We start from the raw sequence: 14,744 nt of genomic DNA on the forward strand, positions 1-14,744 counted from the left end.
AGCTTTAACTGAGGATCAAAAAACACTTGAAAAAAATATTCCAGAAAGTTCCAAAAAAGTAAATCTTGAATTTACTGTGTTCCTGGAGACTATGTAGCATTTACATTGTAGTACATATTATAAGTAGTCTAGAGATGATTTAAAGTGTACATATACTCTGCCATTTCACATAAGGGATTTAAACACTTGCAGATTTTGTTACTGATCCTGCCCAAAATAGATACCCTATGTCCAAGGGCAAAGGAGAAGCCCCAGCAAGACAGTTCAGTTCAGTTTAGTCCCTCCGTTGTGTCTGACTCTTTGTGACCCCACAGACTGCAGCACACCAGGCATCCCCGTTACCAACTCCCGGAGTTTACTCAAACTCATGTCCATCGAGTCAGTGATGGCATCCAACCATGTCATCCTCTGTCATCCCCTTCTTCTCCTGCCTTCAATCTTTCCCAGCATCAGGATCTTTTCATATGAATCAGGTCTTTGCATCAGGTGGCCAAAGTATTGGAGTTTCAGCTTCATCATCAGTCCTTCCAATGAATATATAGGACTAATTTCCTTTAGGATGGGCTAGTTGGATCTCCTTGCATTCCAAGGGACTCTCAAGAGTCTTCTCCAGCACCACAGTTCAAAAGCATCAAATCTTCAGTGCTCAGCTTTCTTTATAGTCCAAATTTCACATCCATACATGACTACTGGAAAAACCATAGCTTTGACTAGATGGACCTTTGTTGGCAAAGCAGTGTCTCTGCTTTTTGATATGCTGTCTAGCTTGGTCATAACTTTTCTTCCAAGGAGCAAGTGTCTTTTAATTTCATGGGTGCAGTCACCATCTGCAATGATTTTGAAGCCCAAGAAAATAAAGTCGGCCACTGTTTCCACTGTTTGCCAGGAAGTGGTGGGACCAGATATCTTAGTTTTCTGAATGTGACTTTTAAGCCAACTTTTTCACTCTCCTCTTTCACTTTCATCAAGAGGCTCTTTAGTTCTTCTTTGCTTTCTGCCATAAGGGTGGTGTCTGCCATAAGCAAGACTGTAGGAGGGGCGAAATTGCATTTAGAATCAAACCCCTTACCCTCCAGAGATCCTCAGAGGGCTCAAACAAACCTGTGTGTACCAGAACCTAAAGACCCCACAGAGACTGAGCCAGAACTGTGTTTGAGTGTCTCCTACAAAGGTACAGGTCAGCAGTGGTCTGACACAGGGGCAGGGCCTCTGGGTGCAGCAGACCTGGGTATGGCATAAGCCCTCTTGGAGGAGATTGCCATTAACCCCCCTCTAGAGCCACCAGAACTTACACAGGACTGGGGAAACAGACTCTTGGAGGGTACAAACAGAACCTTGTATGCACCAGGACCCAGGAGAAAGGAGTAGTGACTCCACAAGAAACTGACCCAGACTTGCCTGTCAGTGTCCAGGAGTCTCTGACAGAGGCGTGGGTTGGCAGTGGTCTGCTGCAGGGTCGGGGGTGCTGAGTTTGGCAGTACGTGCACAGGACCTTTTGAATGAGGTTCCCATTATCTTCATTACCTCCACCATAGTTGACCTCAGGTCAAACAACAGGGAGGGAATACAGCCCTGACCATCAACAGAAAACTGGATTAAAGATTTACTGAACATGGCCCTGCCCATCAGAACAAGACCCAGTTTCCCCAAACTCAGTCTGTCCCATCAGGAAGCTTCCATAAGCCTCTTATCCTTATCCATCAGAGGGCAGACAGATTGAAAACCACAATCACAGAAAATTAACCGAACTGATCACATGGACCACAGCCCTGTCTAATTCAATGAAACTATGAGCCATGCCGTGTAGGGCCACCAAAGATGGACTGGTCATGGTGGAGAGTTCTGACAAAACGTGGTCCACTGGAGAAGGGAATGGCAAACGACTTCAGTATTCTTGCCTTGGGAACCCCATGAGCAGTTATGAAAAGGCAAAAAGATAGGACACTGCAAGATGAACTCCCCAGGTCAGTAGGTGCCCAATATGCTATGGAAGATCAGTGGAGAAATAACTCCAGAAAGAATGAAGAGACGGAGCCAAAGCAAAAACAACACCCATTGGTGGTTGTGACTGGTAATGGAAGTAAAGTCTGATGCTGTAAAGAGCAATATTGCATAGGAACGTGGAATGTTAGGTCCATGAATCAAGGCAAATTGGAAGCGGTCAAACAGCAGATGGCAAGAGTAAGCATCGACATTTTAGGAGTCAGTGACCTAAAATGGACTAGAACGGGTTAATTTAATTCAGATGACCATTATATCTACTACTGTGGGCAAGAATTCCTAAGAAGAAATCGAGTAGCCATCGTGGTCAACAAAAGAGTCCGAAATGCAGTACTTGGATGCAATCTCAAAAATGACAGAATGATCTCTGTTTGTCTCCAAGGCAAACCATGCAATATCACAGTAATCTAAGTCTATGCCCCGACCAGTAATGCTGAGGAAGCTGAAGTTGAACGGTTCTATGAAGACCTTCAAGGCCTTCTAGAACTAACACCCCCAAAAGATGTCCTTTTCATTATAGGGAATTGGAATGCGAAAGTAGGAAGTCGAGAGATACCTGGAGTAATAGGCAAATTTGGCTCTGGAGTACAAAATGAAGCAGGGAAAAGGCTAACTAAGAGTTTTGCCAAGAGAAGACACTGGTCATAGCAAACATCCTCTTCCAACAACACAAGAGAAGACTCTATATATTGACATCACCAGATGGTCAACACCGAAATCAGATTGATTATATTCTTTGCAGCCAAAGATGGAGAGGCTCTATACAGTCATCCAAAACAAGACCAGGAGCTGACTGTGGCTCAGATCATGAACTTCTTGTTGCCAAACTCAGACTTAATTTGAAGAAAGTAGGGAAAACCAGTAGACCATTCAGGTATGACCTAAATCAAACCCCTTATGTGTATACAGTGGAAGTGACAAATAGATTCAAGGGATTAGATCTGATAGAGTGCCTGAAGAAGTATGGGCAGAGGTTCGTGACATTGTACAAGAGGCAGTGATCAAGACCATTCCCAAGAAAAAGAAATGTAAAAAGACAATGTGGTTGTCTGAGGAGGCCTTACAAATAGCTGAAAAAAGAAGAGATGATAAAGGCAAAGAAGAAAAGGAAAGATATAAGCATCTGAATGCAGAGTTCCAAAGAATAGCAAGGAGGGATAAGAAAGCCTTCCTCAGTGATCAATGCAAAGAAATAGAGGATAAAAATAGAGTGGCAAAGACTAAAGATCTCTTCAAGAAAATTAGAGATACCAAGGGAACATTTCATGCAAAGATGGGCACAATAAAGGACAGAAATGATATGGACGTAACAGAAGCAGAAGATATTAAGAAGAGGTGGCAAGAATACACAGAACTGTACAAAAAAGATCTTCACAACCCAGATAATCACAATGGTGTGATCACTCACCTAGAGCGAAACATCCTGGAATGTGAAGTCAAGTGGGCCTTAGAAAGCATCACTACAAACAAAGCTAGTGGAGGTGATGTAATTCCAGTTGAGCTGTTTCAGATCCTGAAAGGTGATGCTGTGAAAGTGCTTCATTCAATATGCCAGCAAATTTGGAAAACTCATCAGTGGCCACAGGACTGGAAAAGGTCAGTTTTCATTCCAATCCCAAAGAAAGGCAATGCCATTTCCTTCTCCAATGTGGGAAAGTGAAGCCTCTCAGTCGTGTCTGACTCTTAGTGACCCCATGGACTGCAGCCCACCAGGCTCCCCTGTCCATGGGATTTTCCAGGCAGGAGTACTGGAGTGGGTTGCCGTTGCCTTTGACTGTATGGATCAAAACAAACTGTGGAAAATTCTTCAAGGAGATGGGAATACCAAACCACCTGACCTGCCTCATGAGAAATCTGTTTGCAGATCAAGAAGCAACAGTTAGAACTGGACATGGAACAACAGACTGGTTCCAAATAGGCAAAGGAGTACATCAAGGCTGTGTACTGTCACCCTGCTTATTTAACTTATATGCAGAGTACATCATGTGAAATGCCAGGCTGGATGAAACACACACAAGTTGGAATCAAGATTGCCAGGAGAAATATCAGTAACCTCAGATATGCAGATGACACCACCCTTATGGCAGAAAACAAAGAAGAACTAAAGAGCCTCTTGATGAAAGTGAAAGAGGAGAGTGAAAAAGTTGGCTTAAAGGTCAACATTCAGAAAAGTAAGATCATGGCATCTGGTCCCATCACTTCATGGCAAAAAGATGGGGAACAATGGAAATAGTGACAGACTTTATTTTCTTGGGCTCAAAAATCACTGCAGATGGTGACTGCAGCCATGAAATTAAAAGACACTGGCTCCTTGGAAGAAAAGCTATGACCAACCTAGATAGCATATTAAAAAGCAGAGACATTACTTTGTCAACAAAGGTCCATCTAGTCAAATCTATGGTTTTTCCAGTAGTTATGTATGAATGTGAGAGTTGGACTATAAAGAACGCTGAGTGCCTAAGAATTGATGCTTTTGAACTGTGGTGTTGGAGAAGACTCTTGAGAGTCCCTTGGACTGCAAGGAGATCGAACCAGTCCATCCTAAAGGAAATCAGTCCCGAATAAGGACTGATGCTGAAGCTGAAACTCCAGTACTTTGGCCACGTGATGTGAAGAACTGACTTATTGGAAAATACCCTGATGCTGGGAAAGATCGAAGGCAGGAGAAGGGGATGACAGAGGATGAGATGGTTGTATGGCATCACTGACTTGATGGACATGAGTTTGAGCAAGCTCCGTGAGTTGGTGATGGACAAGGATGCCTGGCGTGCTGCAGTCCGTGGGGTTGCAGAGAGTTGGACACAACCGAGTGACTGAACTGAGATTTTGATGTCTATTGAGAACCAATACCCTGCTGATATTTAGTGATACTGATTATTGTTCAGATGATATTTTCAGTGTGTTTTTAATATTATATCTTATGTGAACTTCCCCAGTTCTTTTTAAAAGAATCTGTTGTGTAGTTCAGTTCAGTTCAGTCGCTCAGTCATGTCTGACTCTTTGCGACCCCGTGAATTGCAGCACGCCAGGCCTCCCTGTCCGTCACCAACTCCCAGAGTTCACTCAGACTCATGTCCATTGAGTCAGTGATGCCATCCAGCCATCTCATCCTCTGTCGTCCCCTTCTCCTCCTGCCCCCAATCCCTCCCAGCATCAGAGTCTTTTCCAATGAGTCAACTCTTCACATGAGATGGCCAAAGTACTGGTACATCTACTCAATTCTGGACTAATTCCCTTGAGATTTATTCAACAGTTTTCTTTCCATTCTGTTCTACTGTATAGCTTTTACAGTGTTACCAGGAAAGACTGTTTAGCAAAATCCAAAACTGATTTTTTATATTATGAAGTTTAGATGTAGCATTATATCTAAGCTTGGTTTATCTCCTCCCTGTTCCTTCCCAACCCCCACAGCATGGACTTTGAATTTTTATTCTCACTGTCTGATGATAATTAACATAAAATACTTTTTTTCCAAGATTACGCACCAGTGTTCTAGGTTCTTGTCTATTCTTTGTGGTTTCTTGAAAGTTCCCATCAGTGTAGTTTATCAACCACAGTTGGCTCAAGTGTTAAGCTAAGCATTATGGTAGCATGAGGGAATTTAGAGGAATTACAGGATCATAGAGTATTAGAATTTGGAGTAAACTCAGAGATCAGTGATCAGCTCCCTTATTTATAGATGAAGAAATGAAGATATAAAGTGACTTTTGCAAGGTTATATATGCCTCTGGAGTATGCCACCAGAGCATTCACTTCAATAAAGTGAGGCATAAAAGAAACTTTACATTTTTTGAGGCATTTCCTCATAGGTGCCCCTGATTGTCTCTCCCAGAGACTTCTTCACTAGTTTCTGATCCTTGGAGTTTCTGATTTGTTTACCTAGCTTCCATTTATTCTTTAGTATCATGGCTTTTAGGTCCTTCTTTTAGTCCTTGAGTAAGTAGACTTTGTTTGTTTTTGTTTTCTTGCAGTTTTATTAAGATATAATTGACATACAGCACTGCATAAGTTTAAAAGTATATAGCATGATGGTTTTTGAAAAGAACTTTTATATTTCCTATTGGAGCATAATCAGTTAACAGTGTTTGATAGTTTCAGGTGAACAAAGGGACTCAATCATACATATACATGTATTCATTCTCCCCAAAATGATTTGACATATATATCATGAAGTGATTATCACAACAAGTTTAGGGCATATTCATCATTTCATATATAGATACAAAATGAAAGAGATAGAAAACTTGTTTCCTTGTGATGAGAACTCAGGATTTACTTTGTTAATAACTTTCACTTATAACATACAGTAGTGTTAATTATATTTATCCTATTGCCAATATCTGATGGATCATTGAAAAAGCAAGAGAGTTCCAGAAAAACACCTGTTTCTGCTTTATTGACTATGCCAAAGCCTTTGACTATGTGGATCACAATAAACTGTGGAAAATTCTTCAAGAGGTGGGAATACCAGACCACCTGACCTCCCTCTTGAGAAACCTGTATGCAGGTCAGGAAGCAACAGTTAGAACTGGACATGGAACAACAGACTGGCCCAAATAGGAAAAGGAGTAGGTCAAGGCTGTATATTGTCACCCTGCTTATTTAACTTATATGCAGAGTACATCATGAGAAATGCTGGGCTGGAAGAAGCACAAGCTGGAGTCAAGATTGCCGGGAGAAATATCAATAACCTCAGATATGCAGATGACACCACCCTTATGGCAGAAAGTGAAGAAGAACTAAAGAGCCTCTTGATGAAAGTGAAAGAGGAGAGTGAAAAAGTTGGTTTAAAGCTCAACATTCAGAAGACTAAGATCATGGCATCTGGTCCCATCACTTCATGGCAGATAGATGGGGAAACAGTGGAAACAGTGGCTGACTTTAGTTTCGGGGGCTCCAAAATCACTGCAGATGGTGATTGCAGCCATGAAATTAAAAGATGCTTACTCCTTGGAAGGAAAGTTATGACCAACACAGACAGCATATTAAAAAGCAGAGACATTACTTTGTGAACAAAGGTCCATCTAGTCAAGTCTATGGTTTTTCTAGTAGTCATGTATGGATGTGAGAGTTAGACTATAAAGAAAGCTGAGCATTGAAGAATTGATGCTTTTGAACTATGGTGTTAGAGAAGACTCTTGGGAGTCCCTTGGACTGCAAGGAGACCAATCCATCCTAAAGGAGATCTGTCCTGGGTGTCCATTGGAAGGACTGATGTTGAAGCTGAAACTCCAATACTTTGGCTACTTGATGCGAAGAGCTGACTCATATGAAAAGACCCCAGTGCTGGGAAAGATTGAGGGCAGGAGGAGAAGGGGATGACAGAGGATGAGATGGTTGGATGGCATCACCGCCTCAATGGACATGGGTTTGGGTGAACTCCGGGAGTTGGTGATGGACAGGGAGGCCTGGCGTGCTGCAGTTTATGGGGTTGCAGAGTCGGACATGCATAACTGAGCAACTGAACTGAACTGATTATACATTGTATCCCTAGTATACTTATTTATCTCATAACTGAAAGTTTGTATCTTTTGATTGCCTTCATCCAGTTCCCCCTCCTCTCACCTATTCCCTGCCTCTGATAACCACAAATCTGCTTTCTTTTCCTGATTTTTTTTGTTTATGAATATAATCAACCTCCAAATTTCTGTTGGCTCCTGTTACACAACATAGTGATTTGATATCTCTACACATTTCAAAGCGATCACCACAGTAAGTCTAGTTACCGTCTCTCACCAAAGATATTACATAATTATTGACTATATTCCTCACACTATACATTTCATACCCACGACTCATTTGTTTTGCAAATGGTAATTTGTGTCTCTTGATCTCCCTCACCTGTTTCTTTCTCACTACCCCCTCTGGCAACCACCTGTTTGTTCTCTATAACCATTTCTGTTTTCTTGTGTTTTTTGGTTTCCACATATTAGTGAAATCATATGGCATTTTGCCTTTCTCTGTCTGATGTATTTCAGTTAGCATTATACCTGCCAGGTCCATCCATGTTGTTGCAAAAGGCAAGATTTCCATTTTTTTTATGGCTGAGTAATATTCCATGTGTATATACACTACATCTTCTTTATGGATTCAGCTACTGATGGGCACTTGGGTTGCTTCCATATTGTGGCTATTGTACATAATGCTGCAATGAACGTAGGGGTGCACATATCTTTTTAAGTGTGCTTTTCTCTTCAGATATATACCCAGAAATGAAATTTTTGTTTCATATAGTAGTTCCATGTTAGATTTTTTTACAATTCTTTCTTTCTCTATGGCTGAGCTGTGTCTTCATTACTGGGCACAGACTTTCTCTAGTTGCAGCGAGTGGGGGCCACTGTTTGTGGTGCAAGGGCTTCTCCTTGTGGTGGTTTCTCTGGTTGTGGAGCACAGGCTCTGGGCATGTGGGTCTCAGTAGTTGCAGCACATGGGCTTTAAAGTGTGGGGTCAGTGGTTGTGGTGCACAGGCTTGGTTGTCCCATGGTATGTGGTGTCTTCCTGCACTAGGGATCAAACTGTGTCCCTTGCATTGGCAGGCAGATTCTTAACCACTGAACCAACAGGAAAGTCCCCTATTTCAAATTTTTGGAGGAATTTCCATGACATTTTCTATAGTGGCTGCACCAATTTATATTCCCATCAACAGTGCATGAAGGTTTTCTTTTCTCCGCATTCCTGTCTCTTCTTTTCCGTTTATCTGGCTTCTTGGAAATATATATATATATATTTTAATATTTTGTTCTTTGAAGATACAAGTCTGTCTTTCTATTCCTCCATCTGTTTTTTGTTTACTTTTGCTCACACTTCATTTTTCACATAAAGTAGCTATTAAATAGTTCTAAAACTTTTAGTGTTCTGGAGTAAAAAAAAAATGTGTCAGACGATTACTGTCCACATTCTCCCAAATTGCATATTTTTGAAGTATCAGTACAAGCAATTCTGACCCCTAACATATTCCTCCAGTCAGCTGACTTTGTCACAGCAAGGAGCCTGTGAGCCTTGAAGATGCAAATCTATATTGAGGCCATACTTTAGTGGTTATTAGGCAAACTGGGTGAGGATTGCTGAAGAGAGAAACACATCTACCACCCTGTCTCCTTGTGTTTGTTTTGGGTGACTCGTTGCCCCCTGCTGGTTAAATCAATAACATTTACTCCCTCGCACATCTCAAAGCACTGCAGTCTTTGAGTCCAAGGCAATGGAACCACATATGACAATCTAGTGCAACCATATGCCTTTAAATTCAAGCAGATCCAAAAAAGATTTCCATTCCAAAGATAGAAAGATCCTGCTCAGCTTCCATATGTGAAGTTTACGTTGCTACCAAAGAACTCCCAACCCCTCTATGCCACTTTGCTGTTGAAGTTCGTCCCGTCTAACTCTTCCACTTTCTATATCCTCTGTTTACCTTTGTGAGATCTTCTGGTACCCTAATATTCAATAGGCTCATGACCGGAACTTCGCTGGGTTTTCTTGTGATCACCCAGTTCTATAGATAACAGAATTTTCCACTAGACCCTGGAATTCCATATTCCTTTCCTTTTGATTTCTTGAAGTATCTCACTTAAGGATTTGTCTTTGACACCTGAGAAGCCAGGCCTCATATAGATCCTGTAGTGGGGTCCTTATTCTAACATCAGCACATAATGTGGCCTGCAGAGACAAGCTATGGTATGTCCCTAGAGGTCTGTAGTTGCTGAGTGATGAGTGAGCCTTATCTTTTTCTAGTTCACTTCCTTTTGATGGGAGAATTTCTTTTTAAGTAAAAGCTTTCAGGTCACATTGGTATCTTACTAGTTTTCTACAAGTCAGTATATAACTTACAGAGTTTGGACTCTAGTCAGTTGTAAATAGATGATCCTTAGGTAGGTTTGTTGGCAGTGCTCTGATACAACACTGAAAGGACAGTCATTCACCCCTTTGCCTGTTTCCAAGCATTGGTTATCAGCACTGAATACACCATTCTATACTCACATGTAAGTTTTAGAACTTGGTTTTTGTGTGATCTGTTTTTTACTCGAATATATTTTATTATTTTGCCTTGCCTGGTGGCTCAGACAGTAAATAATCCGTGTTAGCGAGGAGAGGGGTGTGAGAAAGCAGACTGAGAGGGGGGTTTTGGTCCTAATGGAGTCGTGTGGGCAGGGGGTGGTGTGGGGAGATAAGCGTGAGAGGAAGAATAGTCACACTACAGTAGGACATAATAGGTGTATGATAAATATTTTTATAAATTAAAATGGGTTGGTAATACAGTTCTGGATTTGGCTATGATGTGAGTGATGGAAAGGAAGAGAGCTTTTCGATAGGGTCACCTGGAAAGGCTGCTCTGAGAAGATGTTTGAGCCAAGACTTGAATAATGGCAAGAAATAAACCATGTAAAGTTCTGGTGAAAGAACATTAAGGAAGAAGAAACAGCAAGGGTAAACACCCCAAGGCAGAAATGAATTTGTCAAGTTAGAGACAGCAAGAAAGCCCCTGTGGCTGGAGCAGAGTTGAGTGGGTAAGCCTGAGAAGGAGATAAGCCATGGAAGGAGATAAGCTAAAGGAAGAGTCAGCCAGGCAGTTTAGGGCCTTGAGGATAGTTTAGTTCAGTTCAGTTCAGTCATTCAGTCATGTCCGACTCTGCGACCCCATGAACTGTAGCACGCCAGGCCTTCCTGTCCATCTCCAACGCCCCGAGTTCACTCCGATTCACGTCCATCGACTCAGTGATGCCATCCAGCCATCTCATCCTCTGTCGTCCCCTTTTTCTCCTGCCCTCAATCCCTCCCAGCAGCAAAGTCTTTTCCAATGAGTCAGCTCTTCGCATGAGGTGGCCGAAGTACTGGAGTTGCAGCTTTAGCATCATTCCTTCCAAAGAAATCCCAGGACTGATCTCCTTTGGGATAGACTGGTTGGATCTCCTTGCAGTCCAAGGGACTCTCAAGAGTCGTCTCCAACACCACAGTTCAAAAGCATCAATTCTTCAGCGCTCAGCCTTCTTCACTGTCCAACTCTCACATCCATACAAGACTTCTGGAAAAACCATAGCCTTGAATAGATGGACCTTAGTCAGCAAAGTAATGTCTGCTTTAGAATATGCTGTCTAGGTTGCTCATAACTTTTCTTCCAAGGAGTAAGCGTCTTTTAATTTCATGGCTGCAATCACCATCTGTAGTGATTTTGGAGCCCCCCAAAATAAAGTCAGCCACTGTTTCCACTGTTTCCCCATCTATTTCCCATGAAGTGATGGGACTGTAGGCCATGATCTTCATTTTCTGAATGTTGAGCTTTAAACCAACTTCTTCACTCTCCTCTTTCACTTTAATCAAGAGGCTTTTTAGTTCCTCTTCCCTTTCTGCCATAAGGGTGGTGTCATCTGCATATCTGAGGTTATTGATATTTCTCCCAGCTTCTTGATTCCAGCTTGTGCTTCATCTAGCCCAGAGTTTCTCATGATGTACTCTGCATATAAGGTAAATAAGCAGGGTGACAATATACAGCCTTGATGTACTCCTTTTCCTATTTGGGCCAGTCTGTTGTTCCATGTCCAGTTCTAACTGTTGCTTCCTGACCTGCATACAAATTTCTCAAGAGGCAGGTCAGGTGGTCTGGTATTCCCATCTCTTTCAGAATTTTCCACAGTTTATTGTGATCCACACAGTCAAAGGCTTTGGCATAGTCAGAGCAGAAATAGATGTTTTTCTGGAACTCTCTTGCTTTTCCATGATCCAGCGGATGTTGGCAATTTGATCTCTGCTTCCTCTGCCTTTTCTAAAACCAGCTTGAACATCAGGAAGTTCACGGTTCACGTATTGCTGAAGCCTGGCTTGGAGAATTTTGAGCACTACTTTACTAGTATGTGAGATGAGTGCAATTGTGCGGTAGTTTGAGCATTCTTTGGCATTGCCTTTCTTTGGGACTGGAATGAAAACTGACCTTTTCCAGTCCTGTGGCCACTGCTGAGTTTTCCAAATTTGCTGGCATATTGAGTGCAGCACTTTCACAGCATCATCTTTCAGGATTTGAAATAGCTTAACTGGAATGCCATCCACTAGCTTTGTTCGTAGTGATGCTTTCTAAGGCCCACTTGACTTCACATTCCAGGATGTCTGGCTCTAGATGAGTGATCACACCATCGTGGTTATCCGGGTCATGAAGATCTTTTTTGTACAGTTCTTCTGTGTATTCTTGCCACCTCTTATTAATATCTTCTGCTTCTGTTAGGTCCATAGCATTTCTGTCCTTTATCAAGCCCATCTTTGCATGAAATGTTCCCTTGGTATCTCTAATTTTCTTGAAGAGATCTCTAGTCTTTCTCATTCTGTTCTTTTCCTCTATTTCTTTGCATTGATCGCTGAAGGCTTTCTTATCTCTTCTTGCTATTCTTTGGAACTCTGCATTCAGATGCTTATATCTTTCCTTTTCTCCTTTGCTTTTCACTTCTCTTCTTTTCACAGCTATTTGTAAGGCCTCCTCAGACAGCCATTTTGCTTTTTTGCATTTCTTTTCCATGGTGATGGTCTTGATCCCTGTCTCCTGTACAATGTCACGAACCTCATTCCATAGTTCATCAGGCACTCTATCTATCAGATCTAGTCCCTTAAATCTATTTCTCACTTCCACTGTATAATCATAAGGGATTTGATTTAGGTCATACCTGAATGGTCTAGTGGTTTTCCCTACTTTCTTCAATTTCAGTCTGAATTTGGCAATAAGGAGTTCATGATCTGAGCCACAGTCAGCTCCTGGTCGTGTTTTTGTTGACTGTATAGAGCTTCTCCATCGTTGGCTGCAAAGAATATAATCAATCTGATTTCATTGTTGACCATCTGGTGATGTCCCTGTGCAGAGTCTTCTCTTGTGTTGTTGGAAGAGCGTGTTTGCTATGACCAGTGCATTTTCTTGGCAAAACTCTATTAGTTTTGCCCTGCTTCATTCCGCATTCCAAGGCCAGATTTGCCTGTTACTCCAGGACTGAGGTAAGGGATTTAAGTTGTATTCTAAGGTGAAGGAAGGAGAAGGCAATGGCAACCCACTCCAGTGCTCTTGCCTGGAAAATCCCATGGATGGAGGAGCCTGGTGGGCTGCAGTCCATGGGGTCACTGAGAGTCGGACACGACTGAGCGACTTCACTTTCACTTTTCACTTTCATGCATTGGAGAAGGAAATGGCAACCCATTGCAGTGTTTTTGCCTGGAGAATCCCAGGGATGGGGAGCCTGGTGGGCTGCCGTCTATGGGGTCACACAGAGTCGGACACGACTGAAGCGACTTAGCAGTAGTAGCAGCAAGGTGAAGGAAATTGCCTTGAATAAGTGCCTTGTGCTAAAGTTCCTAGAAGTAGAATTGTTCTTTCCTAAAGATAGCACTTTGAAGCTGTCTTTGGAACATTTCCCCTAGTGGGACCGCATGTTTAACATTACAATTAAATCAATGGAGATATGTTTTTTTAATATATGCAATTATATACCATCTCTCTCTCTCTGTATATATGTATTTCTGTGTCTATATCTATGTATCTATCTATCTGGAGAGAAAGAATAAATTAAAATAAGTCATGCCTTAGACTGTTTTTATTTGCAATAGATGTGATGCATCTGTATTTCCATTCTGCTTATTCTAATTTTCAGAATTAAGAAAATTTCAAATCTGGAGAATCTAAAGAGCTTAGATGTCTTGGACCTTCATGGAAATCAGGTATTGTTAAAGCCCTTTTATGACTTACTCTTTTGAAAAAGCTTTAGGAAATTTGGCATAGAAGTTTTAATAATTATGCTTGTGTTGAATTTTTCCAGAATTACTTTACTGATTCACTGAAATTAGCTTTGGTATTAAGGTATTAAGTCTATTTACATGAATTTCTCAACAGCAAATGACAAATAAGACATAAAACATTTAGAATTCTTGTAGTTATGCCTAGTTTGTTTCTTAGTCTTTTATTAGCTTAATAGCCAACCCCAAACCAAGAACTAGAATATTACTATTGATTTTCCTCTACCTAAGTGTTCCTTCTTTATTCCAAGTTACCGCTATTCTGGATTTCACATTTATCATTCCTTTGTGGGTGTTTTTAGTTGGTTTTATCACATATACATGTGTCTAAATAATATATTGTTCAGTAGTATTGTCTTTTAACTTTAAAAAGGTGTCACACTGTAGATTGTCATCTAATGTTTGCTTTTTTGATACAGCATTATGTTACTGAGATTTACCTATTTTGATTATGTAATTGTAGTTTATGTTTATTGTTATATGTTCCATGGTTTGATTGTACAAAAACATTTTTCTCCATTTTATTATCGATAGACATTTGAGTTGATTCCTTTTTGTTTGCTCATCTTTTTGTTTTGTTTTCTACTCAGATAACACTTCTAAGAACATTCTTATATATGTTTCTCCCATACATTATATTACTCTAGGGTATATTCCTAGGAGTGGAACTGATGGGTCATAGGTTATTTAAATGTCTAACTTTAAAAAATAATGCCAAATTGTTTTCCAAAGTGATTGTACCAGTTTATACTCCCACCGGTAACACATAATAGATCCTGTTGCTTCATGTCTTTTTCAACATTGGGAATTGTCATACTTCTTAATTTTTGCCAGTTGATTGGTGTAAAGGGGTGACCCCTCATGGTCTGGATTTATATTTCCCTGATTACTATATAACCTGGGATCATTATCCTGTTTGACCAGTTTATCTACCCATATATTTGTCTGTCTTAATTTGTGTCTGGTTTGTTATATTCCCCTCCTTATTT

General features: G+C 41.1%; 1 protein-coding gene across 5 annotated transcripts in view; it reads left to right on the forward strand.

Moving 5' to 3' along the window:
• LRRC49 (leucine rich repeat containing 49) overlaps positions 1-14,744 on the forward strand; it is a 155,074-nt gene that overhangs the window by 10,674 nt on the left and 129,656 nt on the right. For all 5 annotated transcript variants that reach the window (XM_069595530.1, XM_069595531.1, XM_069595533.1 and 2 more), the window contains one exon: positions 13,614-13,680. In XM_069595530.1, the coding sequence (XP_069451631.1) occupies positions 13,614-13,680 (67 nt within the window). The remainder of the gene's footprint in view (positions 1-13,613; positions 13,681-14,744) is intronic.

Source organism: Ovis canadensis, chromosome 7 (genome assembly GCF_042477335.2).
Source record: "Ovis canadensis isolate MfBH-ARS-UI-01 breed Bighorn chromosome 7, ARS-UI_OviCan_v2, whole genome shotgun sequence".
Classification (NCBI taxonomy): Eukaryota; Metazoa; Chordata; class Mammalia; order Artiodactyla; family Bovidae; genus Ovis; species Ovis canadensis.